Source organism: Kogia breviceps, chromosome 2 (genome assembly GCF_026419965.1).
Source record: "Kogia breviceps isolate mKogBre1 chromosome 2, mKogBre1 haplotype 1, whole genome shotgun sequence".
NCBI classification, from domain to species: Eukaryota; Metazoa; Chordata; class Mammalia; order Artiodactyla; family Physeteridae; genus Kogia; species Kogia breviceps.
The window spans coordinates 122,868,488-122,889,041 of NC_081311.1; the positions used below are offsets into that span (position 1 = coordinate 122,868,488).

Here is a 20,554-nt window from a genome sequence, read left to right on the forward strand (position 1 = left end):
TCCTTAATATTTTTAAGTCTCAACTTCCCCATATGATAAAAACAAAATAACAGTCTTACCCATGTGATTAGTGTGAAGATTAAATGAGTTAATTTAATTTGTTCTTTCCAATTTAATTTTCATTTAATTTATCACTTAGCTACTTCCAGCAAATATTAATAAATGGTAATGTTATGGGTATTCTTGTTTTATTCCTGACTTGACTGAGAAGCTTACTTACTTGAGGATGAGCCTGACATTTGATATGAGATTTATTCTTATTTATGACAAGAAAATATTCATTTATTCTTATTTTGCTAAGATTTTATTTTTTAAAATAAGAATAGATATTGGATTTGGTCACACGTCTTTAAAAAATTTTTTTTTTAATTCATCAGTATTTATTTATTTATGGCTGCGTTGGGTCTTCGTTGCTGCATGGGGACTTTCTCTAGTTGCAGCAAGCAGGGGCTACTCTTTGTTGTGGTGCATGGGCTTCTCATTGCAGTGGCTTCTCTTGCTGCGGAGCATGGGCTCTAGGCGCGCTGGCTTCAGTAGTTGTGGCTCACGGGCTCTAGAGCGCAGGCTCAGTAGTTGTGGCACACGGGCATAACTGCTCCACGGCATATGGGATCTTCCCGGACCAGGGCTCGAAGCCGTGTCCCCTGCATTGGCAGGCAGATTCTTAACCACGTGCCACCAGGGAAGTCCCACACTTTTTTTTTTTAAACATCTTTATTGGAGTATAATTGCTTTACAATGGTGTGTTAGTTTCTGCTGTACAACAAAGTGAATCAGCTATATGTATATATATACCCATGTCCCCTTCCTCTTGCATCTTCTTCCCATCTTCTCTATCCCACCCCTCTAGGTGGTCCCAAAGCACCGAGCTGATCTCCCTGTGCTATGCGGCTGCTTCCCACTAGCTATCTGTTTTAAATTTGTAGTGTACATTAATCCATGTCACTCTCTCACTTGGTCCCAGCTTACCCTTCCCCCTCCCCGCCACATGTCTTTTTAAATGTAATAAAATGAGCATACGATTTTTCTCTTTTGTTTTATCACATGATTAGGTTTCTGAATACAGAACACTCTTGGCATTCCTGAATGAACCCTAGTTGTTTGTATATCATATTCATGTGTTACTGAATTTGATTTATTTAATATTTCATTTAAGATTTTCCCCATTATTATTGGTCTACAGTTTTCATTCGTGGAACTATCTTTGACAAGTTTTGATAACGGTGATGGCTTTCCTTGTTTCATTAGGCTCTCTGTCAGTTTGTTTATTTTTTGAGGTTTGGAAAGAATTCCCCTATGAAATCATCCTGGGTGACTCTGATATCAGAGAGGAGGAAGGAGCATCTTTAATAACCTATTAATTTCTTACAATATGTTTTTATTCTTTTTCTGGGCTCAATTTTAGTAATTTATAACTTCCTTAAAAATCCCCTATAGATCTGGGTTTTAAAATTATTTTGTATAAAATTGTGAAAAGAATTCTCATAATTATTTTGTGTTCATCTGAATCTGTTGTTAATTCCCCTTTCTTGTGTGTCTCTTCATTCCTCTTTCATTATCTTTCTTGTCCTTGTTCCCTTCTCTCTTCTGTCATGTTGACATTGTTTCACCATAACTGGCCTTGCCCAGTGACTGAGAGCCAGGAGTTTGCCCCTCTCCTCACTCCTGGTCAAGGGCCTCCTTACTCACTCAATCTTCTCTTCCTTGGCTATGAAGAGTTCCCTAGTGATATCTTCATACCAATTGGGTGACTTTCCAAACAAAAAGGGAGTCTGTTGCAGTACTTACATTGCTCACATTAAGAGTGTTGGTTCTAGCAAGATTAATTTCTGGAGTATCTGACATTATGTGGATTGAAGTTTTATCCATGTCCCAAGCTTCTCTGTACTTTGGCTATGGAAAGAACCAATGATAACAAAATTACTTCACAATTTGTAATTTTGCTAGTTGCAGTGCACAACTTTTGATTTTTCTGATCCAAAATCTTTTCATAAGGTAAAAATTTCCAGAATCTTTTCACATGTTACTCAAATTTGATATGAAATCTGTATTAATACCTTTTATTCATACTTTGAGTTTTGGTTTAAAATTAGTAAGCAATAACAAAACAACTGTGTCAATATTACTTATTAAAATCTTTGCTATCATCAATATTATTATCTTACAAACGGATTACCAGGTTAATTATTTATCATTTTCTATAACATGAATTTAATTTTAATATAGAAGAAAAATGTGACTTACAATACTAATATTTTCAGCATTTGATTTAGCAAGGACAACTTCAGGTGTGTCAACGATACTTGTGTACTTGAGCTTCACCACAGGTGTCCGATAGACACTGTCTTGTAGGATATGCTGGGCATTTTTCACTCTCAGTACTTCGGGAGACCCTTCGGGCACCCAGCCGATGCCACGCAGCCACTCCAAGTCAGCCTTATAGATGGCCTGGGAAAGAAAACAAAGTTAGGAGAGGCAGGGTTTTGTTTTTTTTTTAAATCGTGGTAAAGTAAGGAAGCAGTTTTTCATGTTGCATTTTCTCTTCCACAAACAATGATAAAGCCGAGCATGGGCCTGACAAAAATAATTCCTCATATGCACAGCAGTGTTTTGTCCTACTTTGTTTTCCGTGGCAGAGTCTCTGTGTTGGGGTGCCTATGCATAGTCTAGAAAGCAGAAGGATGCAGAAGGAGTGCTTTGCTTAGGGGATGTGTGGAAGATTTTTGAATATTTTGGTAATCATCACACTAGCCAAGGTGGACTTTTAAAGCAATAACAATAGGCTCTCCAGCAAGTTCTCCACACAACAGCCAGAATGATCTTTACAAAATTCACCATTCAGATGTGATGTCACAACATCCCCCCAACCTATGGTTTCTCACTGGTCTCAAGATAAAGATCAAAATCTTAATATAGATGAGAAGGTGATGATGGTCTAGCATCAGTCCCTACCTATTCTTCCAGCCTCATTTTATACGTGCTTCCCTTTTACCCATGTGTTCTGACCACACTGGCCTTTCAGTTTGTGGTTTGCATACCACCCCTTTGGCATATATTGGTCTTTCTGCAGGAACGCACCCTGTGTCTTCCTTATGGAACAAACTCATGCTCTCCCTTCTTACCCCTAAATCAGTGCTTTCCCAGAGAAGATTTCCCCACCTCATTTTTCATAGTGCCATGATCATTCTTTCTCAGCCATCCCATTTTTATGGATATTCTCTACTTAACATCTGTTCCTTTTTATCAGTGTGAACTCCCTAAAGTCAGGAAGTTTGTCTTGTTCTTCTTTATTCCCCATTGTACCTTTAGTGCTTAGCACAAGACCTGGCACATGGTGTGTTTAATAATTACTTTTAAAGGGATAATTAAGAATGTAATCCCTACTTCCATAATTTTGATCTCAACTGAGTTTTCTTTTTCCAAGATAGCACTTCCCTTTGAATTGGAATTTGCATTTTCTTGGCTATCTAAACCTGTTTTGTCAGGTATATGTTAAGTGCTTAACCAGATATAATTGCTCTATGTGAAACACCAACTATTAATTTCATTGAAAAAACCACTATGTTCTTCAGAAATGGTATTTTAATAACTGTTTAATAGGATATAAATATCAAACTAAAATAAGGAGTAAGAGGAGTGAAAATGTAGGGAAGTTTCTACCTTAATGAAGAATGTTATATGTTTTAGTGTATAAAGTATTGTGGATACCCAAAATTTGGAAGAATGGATTCTTGAAGAGGATTACATACAGGTTTTGAAGCTTCCCTTCCTCATTCTTTAAGAACTTGATTGATATGCATTCCTTAATATACTAATGTGGTTCAGGATAATGAAGAGACTGCATTTATCTAGAAATGGGACTAAATCCACCAGTTGGCAATTCATTTCAAATGATGGATATACTTTTCTATAACAAACTCATTCATTATGAGAAAGCATCTCCTGAAGCTTAAGGCAACCAAGTTCAGATAATTAAAAGAAGGTATTAATTCTGTACAAGAAACAAACATCCTGATGGAATTCATAATTTTCAAAAGATTAAATTGGCAAAAAGATAAGTAAATCTAAAATACTTTAGGTAAATTAATAAAACAATATTGTGAAGAATACCAAAAAGTAGTGAGATTGGAGCATGCTGCTAACCTTTCAAATCAATTTCAAGGAAGACAGCCCCTGTCATTCAATTGAAGAACCATGAAGATGCCTATGTTTAGTAAACTACAAACAGTGCACACATTAACAAATCTATAGAAAAATTCTGGTAGCACCACTAGCAATGAAGATGAAAACTTTCTGAATAAGCCCAGCATTAAGGATTGTGATTAATAAACTTGGTAAAGGGCTTCCCTGGTGGCGCAGTGGTTGGGAGTCCGCCTGCCGATGCAGGGGATACGGGTTCGTGCCCCGGTCTGGGAAGATCCCAACATGCCGCGGAGCGGCTGGGCCCGTGAGCCATGGCCACTGGGCCTGAGCGCCCGGAGCCTGTGCTCCGCAATGGGAGAGGCCGCAACAGTGAGAGGCCCGCGTACTGCAAAAAAAAAATAATAATAATAAAATAAAATAAACTTGGTAAAGTACTAAAGGGAAGAAAGTGCTTAGGCAGGGAGAACTGCATTTTCCTGAGCACTGGCAGGAGTGACCGGGCAAAGCTGTGGAAGGCTGTCTTCCTGGCAATAGCTCACCCCTCAGGCACCACAAGCAACAACTTACATCACTCTGCAGGTCATAGGCTTTCCTGGCTTGGATCACATCATTCTGGTCAGGAAAGCAAGACCACTGGTGTAGGTAGTGGCGATAGTCCACATCGCTTGCTAATGCCTGGCCTTCTTTGGCAGCATTGATGGACACCATGTCTGCCGGGATGGTGATCTTGGCCTTGTGGTCATTGTAGGCCTTTTTGTACAGCCTGTCATTCTGCATCTTCAACACATTTGCTGCCCAGACCAGTTTAGGGTCTTCCTTGGCATTGCGACACCCAATGTAATGACCCTTCTGTTTCTCGTAAGCAGTTTTGTATAGATACTGGTGGATGGGAACAGAAGAAAGAATTGTTTCTCCAAACTCACTTTTTCTAGACAGCCTACTCAAATAACTCCATCTCCCTTACATTACCCTTTTTGGGGCACTGCTTTTCTTTGAATTCATACTATAAGTTTTATACTTCTTGATACATTGGTTCTTCTGTAAGCATGAAAACATTGTGAACACCTCAAAGGCAAGAATTATGCTTCTGGATTCTGTGCTTCTGGATTCCAATATAGGGTTGCCCACTGTTTCCCAGACTTCAGTCACTGTTTGCCATTCTCACATGTTTTGCCACAAAGCACCACCTGTACTTCATAGTTTACTTTGTCAACTTGATTCTTTGTCTAAATAAATATATTTTAAAGTTTAAACTTATTTAATATTTTTATTTTAAAATTTATAATCCTATTTAAATGGGGAAAAATCAGTATTTTTCTAGCACACATTAAAACCAACATAACTATATTTAAAATGCTTGTCCATGTACTGCATAAAATTATCACGGGAACCATCTATGCATACTGCACTTCAACAAACAGTAGAATTCTTTGCACCCACTGGATCTCTGTAAGTGTTTATGCATTAACCGATATTGAGAAGATATTGAAAAGAAAATAAAAATCTGTGCTTAAACATACGGAGAGCAGAACCAAGGAGAGAAGTTAAGTGGGTCATCAAATTGTTGTCAAAGTTGTTCTTGAATTGGGGATTTTAAAGCAAGACACTAGTAACAATGCCCTTCATTCTACTTAGATATAATTCCTGGGGAATTAAATTAAAGATTAGTACAGTATTAACTCTCTGAGTGTCTATGAATTAGTGTTTGTTAAGGCTGGGCAAGGAGGAGCTCTCACATCACTGGCAATATCCCTGGAAGCCTTGGCATGCTGGATCCCGATGGCATCTGCTCTCAGGTCATAGCCGGTTATCTTGACATCTTCCCAAGCTTGCTGATACTGTTTCTGCAAACGGAAATTGCAGTGCCACAGTCAATATGAAGAGGGAGCTACTGAGTCAGCATTACTGATGTGTTCAAGAATATGTTAACAGTTACACTGAAAAATTAATCTCCCCTTAAGATTTATAAAATAGACAGGTTTCATACTGAACTTAAGCTCCAGTACATTTTTAATGACATGTAGTAAAGTTCTCTTCCAGTAACTTTTTTTTAAAGAAGGGAATTTAAAAGATAGTAAATAATGTGTAAATGAGAAAAATTATACGTATTATTTGGCTTTTAAAGAGAAAAATCAATGATAGGCCACTAAAAAGAGAACTAAGTATTACTATACACGCATATATATGTTTTGATGTCATGTGTTTGGCATAAACCACCTCATTTTTCCTTCCAACAAAGATAAGGACACACGTCTCTATATTATAAACACATACGTAGGTGTGCGAGCACACACAAACGACACTTATCATTAAAGACTAGAAGTAAAAGGAATATTAGGGAAATGCCTTTTGCTAAGTGCTCTCTGGAGCATTCTGACGAGAGGTTTGGTGAGGCAGAGAACACTGTGTGAAGCAAGTGGCTGTGCAGGGCCTTACGTTGCTGATCTGCATGGCGTTGATCTTGGACTGCAGCATCAATGGAGTGTCAGCCGGTACATTCACATTTGCCTTCTCTTTGTCCCAGGCATCACGATACAGTGGCTGGTAAAAATGAAAAACAAAGGATCGGTGATGAGTAAATAAGCCAATTACCACACGAATAAAATTATAGGTACAATTAAAGGTTTTCTTTGGATGTGTTCAGATGTAAATGGAGATCACATTTTTATTTCATCTGTGTTTTTATTTAGAAGGTGCCAAAAGTGACTTCAGCAAGAAGGATACATTCATGTGCGCTATAATATAAATGTAAAACAAGTCAGAAACATGATAGTAAATAGATCCTCTTCTATTTATTCGCATGTAATTATCTGGCAGGTAAGCTCTCATTGCAGGTGACTATGATAATCTACATTGCAAATCAAGTCCTGGCTTTCTTGGCCTAAATAACTGTCATAATGTCTAATATTGGGGCTGCCCCTGGACTTTTCAACTTATTTCACCATTGAATAGCAGTAAAAAGGTGGCGATTTTGTGATCATTGTATTAACTGGTGGACCTGTATTACAGGTAAGGTCTACAAAATGTGTTCAAGGTGTACTTCAGAGAATATGGAACATGAAGATGCCTACCACACTTATATTGACCAAAGAATTATCTAAACAAATGAAATGTGGATGCTGTTAATTGATGGGCTATATGAAATTCTATCTGGATACATGAACATTCAAGATTCTAATCCTGGTGTTAGCAGTTTAAAGTTCACAATTACAATTTTTATTGAGACTTCTTCAATGTGTCTGAACATAGCATCAATTGACTTACCTCACTGATCTGTACAGAATTGATCTTTGCCAGAATAACTTCAGGGGTATCAACAATGCTGGTGAATTTGAGGGCCTCAGGCCTTGTGCGATACAACCTTTCATTCAGGAGATTCTGGGCATTCTTTACTCTCATCACTTCCACGGAACCCTCTGGCAACCATCCAATACCCTTCAGCCATTCCAGGTCTGATTTGTACACGTTCTACAAGAAGGAGAGGACCACAGAGTACAGAAGAGTCAATTTGCCTACTAGAGCACGATGCCAGCAAACCACACACTACCTCTACTTAAACCAGCTGGGTGGCCAGTCTCATGAAACTCAAGGATCAACATTAAATGTTATTATTTGAGTGTTACATCTCTGGCACACATCTCTGGGAGAAGTTCAGAGTATCCTACAGGAACTGGAGCAGGGCTAACAACTAGCACTTGTGGAATGACAGCCAGCAATGGCACATAATTTTGTTTTTATGCAAGGTTGAGCTTCTGTGCTCACTACTTGAAATCTGCCTTTTATGTGCCACTGGGGATAACTTCTGTAGGAATTTGGGAGAAAAAGTTTCTTAGAAGCATGTATAATGAAAAGCAAAATACATACTTATATCTATGTACACCTCTCCTCTTTCTCTCTCTCTAAATATATTATTTAAATATATATATATAAATATACACATTTTTCCTATGTGTGTCAGATAAACTTGAAATCCAACATTTTTTTATGCTTACATCTGTTTCTGACATTTAGATACCTGATCATGCAAATGTAATGGATCAGGACAACTGGGATTGAAATTCTCTACTTAGTTACATAGAATAAGAGTGATTTTCATCTGATGAATAAGGCCTTATAAGAAGGAATCCTCTACAAGACAGAAAATATTCAGAAAAACTCTACACAAAAATACAGAATATGTTAGATTCTATTAAGATTACCATTTAAATTACATCCTTAAGGAATATTCTGTGATTAAACACATAGACACACATCTCCCCAAGAGTCTGGAGACAGGATACGCACATCGCTCTGCAGTTCGTAGGCTTTCTTCGCCTGGATCACATCATTCTGGTCTGGCAGACACATCCACTGGTGCAGATAATTGCGATAATCAATGTCGCTAACCAGGACCTGGCATTTTTTGGCCTGAACAATGGACATCATGTCCAACGGTGTATTGTAGATTCCTTTAGATTTCTCATAAGCTTTCTTGTATTCTCTGTCACTCTGGATCTTGGCAGCATGTATAGACCATACCAATTTGGGGTCATCTTGTAGGCTGCGGAAACCCACGTGGTGGCCCAGTTGCTTACGGTAACCTTCTTTGTATTTGTACTAAAGCAAAAAATAAGATAAAAAGACATATGGACATAATGTATGAAGAGGACTTTTCATTAAATGGTTTTGGAATATTTTTTTAGCGTTAATGTAAATTGGCTCAAATTGGTAGTTATTATATATTTTAGTTCACTTTAAGGAAATTAGGGCTATTTTAGATAGTTTCACAGAGGACACGAACAAATCAGGAGGGAAATAGTATGGTGGACAATAGTAATAAAAAAATAATAGCTAACATTTACTAGCAATCACTATATGTCAGACACTATTATGAGTGCTTCAAATGTATTAGGCTGATTCATATGAAATTGCTGTATTTTTTGGTTAAAAATAGTTGAATTGTGGCAATTATAACCTCATTTAATCCTCAGAACATCTCTATGATGTGGATATTAGTATTATCACATATTTCAAATGGGAAAAGTAAGGCACAGTGGGGATAATCATTGTCCCTAAGGTTGCCTGGCAAGTGGAAATTAGGTCAGATGGTCCCCAAAGGTACTGAAGGTACTTCAGGTAGGAAAAAGTCATATGTGTGGTTTTGGAGACAGACAAGAAAGGAGCATGTTTCAGGAATGGAAGACAAGGTTGTTGGTTTGAATCAGCAGATGACAACAAAAGGCCTGTGGATAAGAGTTTCCATCTATTCCACACTTGTTCTCAGTGTCTTAGGACAAGAGTAAGATCATTTCTGTTTCTTTCCTATATTTGGATAACATAGGAAAGTTTGGACAAAAGGGAGAGAGAGAGAGCTGGGAATAAGGCAGATACTATGGATTGGCTATGCCTTTTTAGAGATAAAAATGAGAAGTAAGAAGGAAGAGACAGCTGGATACTAAGACAAAAACTAGAGAAGAATTTGAAGAAAAGGAACAAAGGTAGCTTAAAGATTTGGAGCTGGGGGGCCTTGGTAGAATAATTATTTTGAATGCTGGTACGTTTTTAAACTACTGTTAAATGAACTTCAAAGGGTTACTCAGAGGAGTATACATACGCCTCCAGCATAAAATGTGATCTTGTATATAAAATGTGATCTCGGTCTTAAGTCTTGTATAAAACTTTCATCTGTGATTTATATTTATGGAGAATGTCCTAAAGATTTGGGGGATAAAATCACATTGTATTGGTTCTTGCATTTTTCTCCAAAATTTGGTATAGATCTTCATGATATTTTACTTAGAAACAGCTTCGAAGTTATTTACACATGTACTTCACCTATGTTTACCTCAGTGTTTTTCATCCCATTTTAATATTTTAAAGTAAAGTCTTTAGCACAGGCAAAATGCAATTGTTTGCATAGAATTAAAAAAAATCAAACCAGGGGGCTTCCCTGGTGGCGCAGTGGTTGAGAATCCACCTGCCGATGCAGGGGACACGGGTTCATGCCCCGGTCTGGGAAGATCCCACATACTGTGGAGCGGCTGGGCCTGTGAGCCATGGCCGCTGAGCCTGTGCATCCAGAGCCTGTGCTCCGCAAAGGGAGAGGCCACAACAGTGAGAGGCCAGTGTACCACAAAAAAAAAAAAAAAAATCAAACCAAATCAAAATTCTTGAAAAATATTCTCCCTATCTGTTGTATAGAGAAGAAAATCCACAAGGAAATAGGAGCTGTACCTCACTGGCAATTTCTCTGGAGGCTTTGGCATGCTTGATTTCAATGGCATCTGCTCTCAAGTCATAGCCTTTCTGCTTGGCCTCATCCCAGTCTTTCTGGTAGAGTTTCTATTGAGGGAAAACACAGGTTTGCTTAGAAGAATTGAAAATCAGTAGACATATTCAAAGTAGTCATGATATGAATCACAAAGCACAATGTAAATGAAGGCAGCATAAGAAAAAAACAGTCGCTCTGAGTCCTTCTTTTGGTTACTGTCTATTTACTTTTTGGAGTGCAGGGTACTTGTGACTACAATTCTAAAGCTAAACATCTAAATCTACTAATATTTGAATTATTTGTATTCACCACAATATAGTACAATGTGAAAATATCCCACTGTACAGTAATGGGAACTAAGAATCAACTGTGAACCTAGAGAACCTTCATCAAGTTACCATATAAGACTTGATAAGATTTTTTGCCAATGTTGCCCTTTGACTTTTCAAAGGTCCCTGCTAAAAGGGAGGTGACATAGATATCATACATATCCTACACTTTGCATATAATTAAAAGTTTGACTTTTCTTATGGCCTTGAAATGTCAAACAAGAAAGTTCTGGATCAACCAAGAACCTATAAAGACAATAGAGACCATTATCTCTTATACTTACTTGTGTAAGAGGCACTTTACTAGGGATTTCAATCACTCCCAATTAATATACAATGAAACTGAGCTATGGACGTTGGGTATAGAACAATGATTTCAAGGTTGAAAGAAGGACACCACTGAGCCTTCAGTGGTCCCTTGCAGTGCAGGGGCCCAGATATGTATCTAAACTAATGTTTGAAAGAGAATTTCCATTCATAATGCATTGGGAATGGTAGCCAAAGAGGAAGTGTCTAGCACCCAAAGCTGTAAAGATTTCTAAGGCAGGTAATTTGTCCATTATAACACACCCCAGAAGCTGACAGATATTGTCCCATAAAGACATTTACACTTCATATTTATGCCTCTTACATTGCTGATTTGCATGGCATTGATTTGGGCCTGCAGTATGGTTGGCATGTCAGAAGGAATGTTTATGTTGCTTTTATCTTTATTCCAGGCTTCTTGATATAGTTTCTGTGGAGAGAAGGAAAATATTATTTTAATACAGCAATAGAGATGGATATCTGAACATTAAGCCTTAGAAACTACTTAACCTGGGAAGATGTTTTGTTATATGTTTGCAGTGGTTAGTTTTTTGTGTCAGCTTGGCTAGGCCAGCGTACCCAGGTATTTGGTCAAACTTTATTTTACATGTTTCTGTGAAGGTATTTTTTAGATCAGATTAACATTTATACCAGGAGACTTTGGGTAAAGCAGATTACCCTCTGTGATGTGGGGGGCTTGTTCAGTCAGATGAAGGCCTTAAGAGAAAAAAGACTGACCTCCCCTGAGCAAGAGTAATTCTGCCAGCAGACTACCTACCTTGGGCTTGAACTGCAACTCCTGCCTGGGTCTTGAGGCTGCTGGCCTACCCTGCAAACTTTGGACTTGCCAGCCTCTACAATCATGTGAGTCAACTCCATGAAATAAATCTCTCTCTCATACCTCTTTTTAGCTCTGTTTCTCTGGAGAACCCTGACTAATACAGTGTTCTACCATTTAATGCGTAGCATTATGCCACAGGTTTTGTAATAAGTATTTGCTTTCCTGAGTTGTAACGGAGGGACATTTTTCATTTTAGTGCTTCCAAGTCTGTGTGTGAGGTAGGGGAAAGGCGCGTTGGCATTTGTCAGAGTTTTACTTAGCATGTGCCTTCACTAAACTAAACTAAGAGATTCTTAGAGTTGCTCCAAGCACTTTAAGTCTTTGAAGAGAAACAATCTACTTTCTTTGTTTCATCCACAGATGCTCTGTTTGGGTGGCATCTTCTGAGAAGAGAGTCCTGTTAAGGGAGAGCCTGGCGGTAGGATGGTTCTTACCTCACTCATTTGCAGAGAATTGGCTTTTGCCAGGACAACCTCTGGCGTGTCGACAATGGAAGTGAATTTCAAGGCTTCTGGGCGTGTCCTGTAGAGCCTTTCATTCAGCAGGTCTTGAGCACCCTTCATCCTGGTCATTTCTACTGAGCCTTCTGGCATCCAGCCAATGCCACGCAGCCACTCCCGGTCTGCTTTGTACACATTCTACAGAGACATTAGACAGAAATATTGTTCCAGGTGCTAGACATAGCATCCCTTAATTGGAAAGTAAGTTCACGGGGTTGAGGGGTTGATAAGCACAGGAGATGGTGGTTCCAAAAAAGTAGGACCTGAGATTTTACATGAATCAGGGGTTTCAATATCCATGACAGAGTAATTTATAAAAGCATAATTTTTTATGCTAGCCATGAATAAGGATAAAATGGTAATAATGCTAAATTTCATGGTAATTATTTGATATTTCAAAGAAATTATATAACTGAAAAAAAATTTAAAGACATTTTGTCAAATCTCATTTCATCTTCATCCTGTAATAGGATGAAACTCTGTTTAGTGTTTTGGATATAGTACAATAGTGGCAGTTATTTTTTAAATGTTCAGATAATTTATATTTGTTTGAAATATATTTTCATTGCCAGACAGTACAAAGGACATGAAGAAAATAGTCCGGAATCTAGGCCAGGGAGGACATGACCTAAATAGGGTTCTTCATCTGTGTTCTTTGATTCCCATAACATAACTCCTAAATATGGGTTTTAACAATGTGAATGGCTCCCCCTGAGGTTGTGCAGTGAGCAACCCATGGGCCTGTCCACAGAGGCACTGTCTGTACAATTAACAAATCTATGTCCTCCCATTCCTCCTTTCCCAAAGTTCACGTTACGTACATCACTCTGTAGTTCATAGGCCTTCCTTGCTTGGATAATGTCGTTTTGATCAGGTAAGCACGTCCAGTGATGCAGGTAATTTCGATAATCAACGTTACTGACCAGAATCTGACACTTCTTGGCCAGCAAGATGCCTAACATGTCCACTGGGCTACTGAACTTGGTCTTCCACTTCTGGAAATCCTTCTTATACTCTCTTTCACTTTGAATCTTCCCTGCATGTATGGCACACATAATCTTTGGGTCATCTTCAACGCTCCGGGCTCCAATGTGGTGGCCTTTCTGTTTCTCATATGCTTCTTTGTATTTGTACTAAAACATAAGAAATATATGTTTAAAAGCCCAGTTTTAAAACCATATGCATGCTGACAATTAGACAACATGAAAACCCACAAGCAAATGGACAAGAATTTCATATTTTGAATATTTTGACATCTCTGAACAATTTTAAACTAATGTTTTATGCTGTCATAAATGTAACAGTAGTGTAATCATAGGTCTTCACTGCTGAAAACTTTTTCTGCAACAACTCTAACTACAATTTCAAAATGTGTTTTTCTTCTCTGAGACAATAAAGAGAAAGGTCTTGGAAGGTAAGAAGCATGACTGGAGGGGTATATGAGGAAGCAGTTACAAAGTGTGGACACCAGCTACACTGTGGTTGTTCAGCAAGGTGAGACCAAGGGGGTTAGACAGAGAGCACTTACGTCACTGGCAATATCCCTCGAGGCCTTGGCACTCTTGATGGGAATAGCATCAGCTCTCAGATCATAGTCCTTCATCTTTGATTCATCCCACCCCTTGGTGTAAAGTTTCTAGGTAGAGGATAATACACAACAGAGAAAGAAAAGAGTTATAGAAAGTTAATAGGCCACTTCCAGTAAGGAAGGTGGTAAGATGGAAAAAGTATTTTAATTACTCCCAGACTAAAGGCTGACTTAACAATCAGGAAATCTCTTACTTGGCTGATATTGGCAGAATTGCTCTTGGCCAGCTTGATTTCTGGGGTGTCCGGCATCACATGGATGGAGGCTTTGTCAGTATCCCAGGCTTCTGTATATAAATGCTATGGGGGAGGTGAGGTAAAACCCTTTGTTAAAGCCAATATATTGCAGTTATTATAAAATTTAACTAGTTTAACTATAAAATAGCCTTTGAAAACTTATGTGGAGGTGAAGGAAGCAAAAGGGTATGGGGAGAGTAAATCACGGCAATATTTAAACAGACATATGATCGTTTCATAGCCAATGTAAAGCAACATCATGATCTCAATTATTGATTCTTTTCATCCAGTGACTCTCAAGCTTACTCACAGAACCTTCAAGGATGGAGCTTGGCTATAGAACTATGATATAGTAGAAATCCCTAGACTTCAGAATCAATCCCAAGGTCAAACCCAACTCCCCTATGTCCAAGCAGTGTGATCTTGAGAAAGGTACATAAAGCCTCACATGCCTCATTTTTTGGAGAGGGATAATCATACCTTTCTCATTAAATATTTTTTTAAACTTTATACTTCCCTCTTTTTTTTTAAGTTGAGGTGAAATTGGTGTATTACTTTATTGAGTATTTTTTTGAGATTAACTGTAACATATGTAAAGTGCTTGAGTCACCGAAGGCACTCAACAAATTTTATGTTTCCTATTGTTATTATCACTGTGACCGCTGTTGATGAGTGTGGTATAGAATAGCGTTTCTGGAGTTTTAATACCCCAAACGTTGGAGTTTGCTATCTGAGAGCCAATTTCATATTCTGCACTAAGCCCTCATTCTCACTACCCAGATATTTGGAAGACATTCAGGCAGGTGTGGGAGAATTCAGAAAAGTTCAATTTAGTCTCAGCTGTGCATATTAAGGGCCTACCTGTTGGATAAAGACATTAGCCGACTATCAATAAACAGATTGCCAGCACTCTGGAGGAAAAAACCGATCATCGATCTTGTACAATAAAAATGAAAGCAGCAATAACATCTCACTTTCCAAAGTGGGATTTCTACCACCTATGGTTTTGGAAGCAAGTAATTTGAGTTGTGCACTGGCACTGCTATGCACACTGTGTTTCCAAGACTTCTGAACAAAATGCAAAATGATTGTATATTTTTTTACAGGATGGATAAAGAGATGCTGATGCCTTGAGTCTGCTCTGCCAAGCTGAATGTGCAGAGAAAAGTAGTGCATTTGTGGATGTCTCTGGGTCACTGCTCAGAGGAGTGTATGCCTTACTCCAGAGAAACTGTCCTAGGCTGTACTTCCTCACCCACACAGAGAATGAGGGGACACAGGGTTGAGAGAAGCATGCAGGTCCAACTAGGATTCAAGCACATGCTCTGTTGAAGGGCTGCATGAGAATTAGGCCCATCACCTCTCCTTTCTCTGGAAATCCTCCAGGACATTTCTCACTTTATAAGCCCAGTCTGTGGAAGGTATGACACAGGCAACTGGCAAAAGCTGGAGACTCACCTTGCTCATGGTCAGGGCGTTATTCTTTGCCAGGACAATCTCTGGGGTGTCTGTAATGCATGTGAACTTGAGCTGGTCTGCGGGCTGGCGGTACTTCCTGTCACTCAGGATTTCTCCCGCTCTCTTCACATTCTCGACCTCCACAGAGCCAATGGGCACCCACCCAATGCCTCTCAGCCACTCAAGATCAGCCTTGTAAATAGCCTGAAAATGAAGCAATGTCAAATATGTGTAGAAATTATCTCCACAGCCTGATGTCTAATCTTGATTTAGCATAGTGTATACAGATGGTGTATAATTCTGCATCCTGTGTAAATTTCGGAGAAGACACAGGACTGCCTTACTTTGGTGTAGAATGGCTAGTCCAGCACTTTGTCCCTGAAGGTAGTCAATGTTTGCTGTTTTAAAGACCTATGAAATCTCTAATAATATGTGATTTCATCAGTGAAAAACCATTTTAAGGAAATCCCTGCCTGCCTCCTGATACAAAGTGTTTATTCTCTGATTTGATTGCCTATACCTCTTTGTATGGGAATAATTCTCTGTTAGAGTATAGTTTGTTCCTATCTCATTGGCCAGGGGCCTTCACAGCCATTGCTCAAGATAAAGAAAGGATGAACACTTCCACATGCTGAATCCACGTGTTTTCTCGGGACAACAAAAAGGGATCTTTTTTCAGATGATTCTATCATGTTTCTAAGCCAAAGAGTCTACATATTTTTACTCTTACTTATCTTATCCTCAGTCCCTCTTCTTGTGTTGTAGTTCAAGTAAAAAAAAAAAGATATTTTATCCTGCTTTCATGTTTCTTCTTCAAACTTAAATAAATTGGCTGAAGGAGAATTTTTCTCATAAGTGAGAGTAACAATTCTTTTTGTTTTTATGGCTTTTTGGGAAACTCTTTTTTACAGTGCCACCACTTTTATCATTCTTCCAAAAGTGACTACTTGTCAGAGGCTGATCAAAAAAACAAGGAGCTACTATACCAGTAAGGTAGTATTTGAGTCCCAAGGACAATCTACTGGCTGACAACAAAAATACTTAACATATTTCTAGGGAGATACTGTTTTCAGCTTCTTAGAAAAATTGTCTTGATATATATAACTCATTCTTATATTTCCTTCCACAAGCTATAATAGATATTTTCTATAAGTTAAGTAGTCAGAAAAATGATAATGCAATAAATTCATTTGGAAAATCAGGTTGCATTAAATCAGGATTTCTTAACCTGGCATCGATGAACTTAGATAGAAAAAAACATCTTTATTTTCATTAACCTCTAACTGAAACATAGCATTTCTTTAGCTATAACTATAGGCAACAGATGATGGTAGTATTAACACTACATGGAATTTTATCAGCAATAGAAGTCATAAATATTTTCATATTCTATTACAGTTGTTGCAGACATCTTGCATATTTATGTTCATCACTTCTTTGAAATTAAGCTAGTTTTACACCCACTGCTAGATCTTTTTATTTAATGTGTTAATAAAAAGCATATATATTACTACACTGTTGGTGGGAATGTAAATTGGTGCAGCCACTGTGGAAAACAGTATGAAGGTTTCTCAAAAAACTAAAAATAGATTGGGTTGTTTGTTTTTCTAATATTGAGCTGCATGACCTGTTTACATATTTTGGAGATTAATCCTTTGTCTGTTGATTTGTTTGCAAATATTTTCTCCCATTCTGAGGGTTGTCTTCTCATCTTGTTTATGGTTTCCTTTGCTGTGCAAAAGCTTTGAAGTTTCATTAGGTCCCATTTGTTTAATTTTGTTTTTATTTCCATTACTCTAGGAGGTGGATCAAAAAGGATCTTGCTGTGATTTATGTCAAAGAGTGTTCTTCCTATGTTTCCCACTAAAAGTTTTATAATGTCTGGTCTTACATTTAGGTCTCTAATCCATTTTGAGTTTATTTTTGTGTATGGTGTTATGGAGTGTTCTAATTTCATTCTTTTACATGTAGCTGTCCAGTTTTCCCAGCACCACTTATCGAAGAGACCGTCTTTTCTCCATTGTATATCCTTGCCTCCTTTGTCATAGATTAGTTGACTCTAGGTGCGTGGGTTTATCTCTGGACTTTCTATCTTGTTCCATTGATCTATGTTTCTGTTTTTGTGCCAGTACCATATTTTCTTGATTACTGTAGCTTTGTAGTATAGTCTGAAGTCAGAGAGTCTGATTCCTCCAGCTCCATTTTTTTCCTGCAAGACTGCTTTGGCTATTCAGGGTCTTTTGTGTCTCCATACAAAAATGGGCAGACCTAAATAGACATTTCTCCAAAGAAGACATACAGATGACCAAGAAGCACATGAAAAGCTGCTCAACATCACTAATTACTAGAGAAATGCAACTCAAAACTACAATGAGGTACCACCTCACACCAGTTAGAATGGGCGACATCAGAAAATCTACAAACAACAAATGCTGGAGAGGGTGTGGAGAAAAGGGAACCCTCTTGCACTGTTGGTGGGAATGTAAATAGATACAGCCACTATGGAGAGCGGTAGGGAGGTTCCTCAAAAAACTAAAAATAGAACTACCATATGACCCAGCAATCCCACTACTGGGCATATAACCAGAGAAAACTATAATTCAAAAAGACACATGCACCCCAATGTTCATTGCAGCACTATTTACAATAGCCAGGTCATGGAAGCAACCTAAATGCCCATCGACAAACAAACAGATAAAGAAGATGTGGTACATATATACAATGGAATATTACTCAGCCATAAAAAGGAACGAAATTGGGTCATTTGTTGAGACGTGGATGGATCTAGAGACTGTCATACAGAGTGAAGTAAGTCAGAGAGAGAAAAACAAATATTGTATATTAATGCATATATGTGGAACCTAGAAAAATGGTACAGATGAACTGGTTTGCAGGGCAGAAATAGAGACACAGATATAGAGAACAAACGTATGGACACCAAGGGGGGAAAGTGGTGGGGGGTGGGGGGTGGTGGTGTGATGAATTGGGCGATTGGGATTGACATGTACACATTGATGTGTATAAAATGGATGACTAATAAGAACCTGTTGTATAAATAAATTAATTAAATTAAACTAAACAAACAAACTAACTAAAAATAGGACTACCATATGACTCAGTAATTCCACTTCTGGGTATACAACCGAAAAAAACAAAAACACAAATTCGAAAAGATACATGTACCCCAATGTTCATAGCAGTATTATGAACATGTATGTATGTATATCTTGTATATCTTGTATATCTTGTATATCTGTATATCTTGTATAACTGTGTTAGTTTCAGGTATACAGCAGTGATTGAGTTATATATAATTCAGTTACATATATATATATTCTTTTTCAGATTCTTTTCCATTATAGGTTATTACAAGATATGAATATAGTTCCCTGTGTTATACAGTAGGTCCTTGCTATTTATCTATTTTATGTATAGTAGTGTGTATCTGCTAGTTCCAAACTCCTAATTTATTCCTCCCCTTGCTTAGTATAATTTTTTTTTTTTTTTCCAGTACACAGGCCTCTCACTGTTGTGGCCTCTCCCATTGCGGAGCACAGGCTATGGACGTGCAGGCTCAGCAGCCATGGCTCACGGACCCAGCCGCTCCACGGCATGTGGGATCTTCCCGGACCAGGGCACAAACCTGTGTCCCCTGCATCAGCAGGTGGACTCTCAACCACTGCGCCACCAGGGAAGCCCAGTATAATATTTTGATAACCATATTTCGACGTAATCGGTTTCTTTTGAAACCACTGTGTGTGTGTGTGTGTGTGTGTGTGTGTGTGTGTGTGTGTGTGTAATTTTATGCATCTCATGACACTGTCCTGAGAAGTTGTCCATCGGTTTCACCAGATTGGCAAAAGATTACACAGCACAAAAGTTAGAACCGCTTCTTGAAACCTTGCTAAAGAATATTAAACCCACTTACATCACTCTGAAGGTCATAGGCCTTCCGAGCCTGAATGATGTCATTCTGATCAGGCAGACAGGTCCATTCATGAAGGGGTTTCTTGTAGTCTATGTCGCTTACAAGGATCTGGCACTTCTTGGCCTGCACCACCCCCAGCATGTCCACTGGGCTATTGAACTTGGTCTTCCACTTCTCAAAGTCCTTCTTGTACTCCCTGTCACTCTGGATATTGGTCATGTGGATGGACCACATCATCTTGGGGTCGTCCTTCACATTTCGGGCCCCAATGTGGTGGCCAAGCTGTTTGCGATAGCCTTCCTTGTACTTGTACTGAAAAAAGAATAGGGATATAAGTCTAATGATAAGTACATCTTATTATTATTATTATTATTTGTGTGTGTGTGTGTGTGTGTGTGTGTGTGTGTGTGTGTGGTACACGGGCCTCTCACTGTTGTGGCCTCTCCCATTGCGGAGCACAGGCTATGGACGTGCAGGCTCAGCAGCCATGGCTCACGGACCCAGCCGCTCCGCGGCATGTGGGATCTTCCCAGACCAGGGCACGAACCCGTGTCCCCTGCATCGGCAGGCGGACTCTCAACCACTGCGCCACCAGGGAAGCCCAAGGACATCTTATTTATATCACATTTCATAGTTTCATAGACACATTATTTCTTTTGATTTTCCCCACCACTAGTGTGAGGGAGAAAGTTTAATATTATCAACTCCATTTTATAAAACAGAAACCTGAAGCCTCCAGGAGTTAAGTGATTTGCTCAAGGTCACATCATAAGCAGGTAGCAGGGCTGAGACTAGAATGGAGACCTTCTGATTCCTAATATTTTCCCCTTCCACTAAACTATACTGCCTAGTTTACATTTGCTTAACAAGTAAAGATAAAACATCTTGTATAATTTAAAAGAGCATCTACTTAATTTAAAGATGTGACTGTTTTTTTCTAAAAATGTTTCGATATGATGAATGTTTTAGAATATT

At 38.5% G+C, this 20,554-nt stretch overlaps 1 protein-coding gene across 38 annotated transcripts in view; it reads right to left on the minus strand.

Annotated features, from left to right (window-relative positions):
* Positions 1-20,554, minus strand: part of NEB (nebulin) — a 229,531-nt gene that overhangs the window by 78,242 nt on the left and 130,735 nt on the right. For all 38 annotated transcript variants that reach the window (XM_067026027.1, XM_067026025.1, XM_067026024.1 and 35 more), the window contains 15 exons: positions 19,580-19,891; positions 15,652-15,855; positions 14,152-14,256; positions 13,898-14,005; positions 13,191-13,502; positions 12,304-12,507; positions 11,354-11,458; positions 10,357-10,464; positions 8,428-8,739; positions 7,408-7,611; positions 6,580-6,684; positions 5,880-5,987; positions 4,711-5,022; positions 2,245-2,448; positions 1,789-1,893 (listed from right to left, as the gene is read on the minus strand). In XM_067026027.1, the coding sequence (XP_066882128.1) occupies positions 1,789-1,893; positions 2,245-2,448; positions 4,711-5,022; positions 5,880-5,987; positions 6,580-6,684; positions 7,408-7,611; positions 8,428-8,739; positions 10,357-10,464; positions 11,354-11,458; positions 12,304-12,507; positions 13,191-13,502; positions 13,898-14,005; positions 14,152-14,256; positions 15,652-15,855; positions 19,580-19,891 (2,808 nt within the window). The remainder of the gene's footprint in view (positions 1-1,788; positions 1,894-2,244; positions 2,449-4,710; positions 5,023-5,879; positions 5,988-6,579; positions 6,685-7,407; positions 7,612-8,427; positions 8,740-10,356; positions 10,465-11,353; positions 11,459-12,303; positions 12,508-13,190; positions 13,503-13,897; positions 14,006-14,151; positions 14,257-15,651; positions 15,856-19,579; positions 19,892-20,554) is intronic.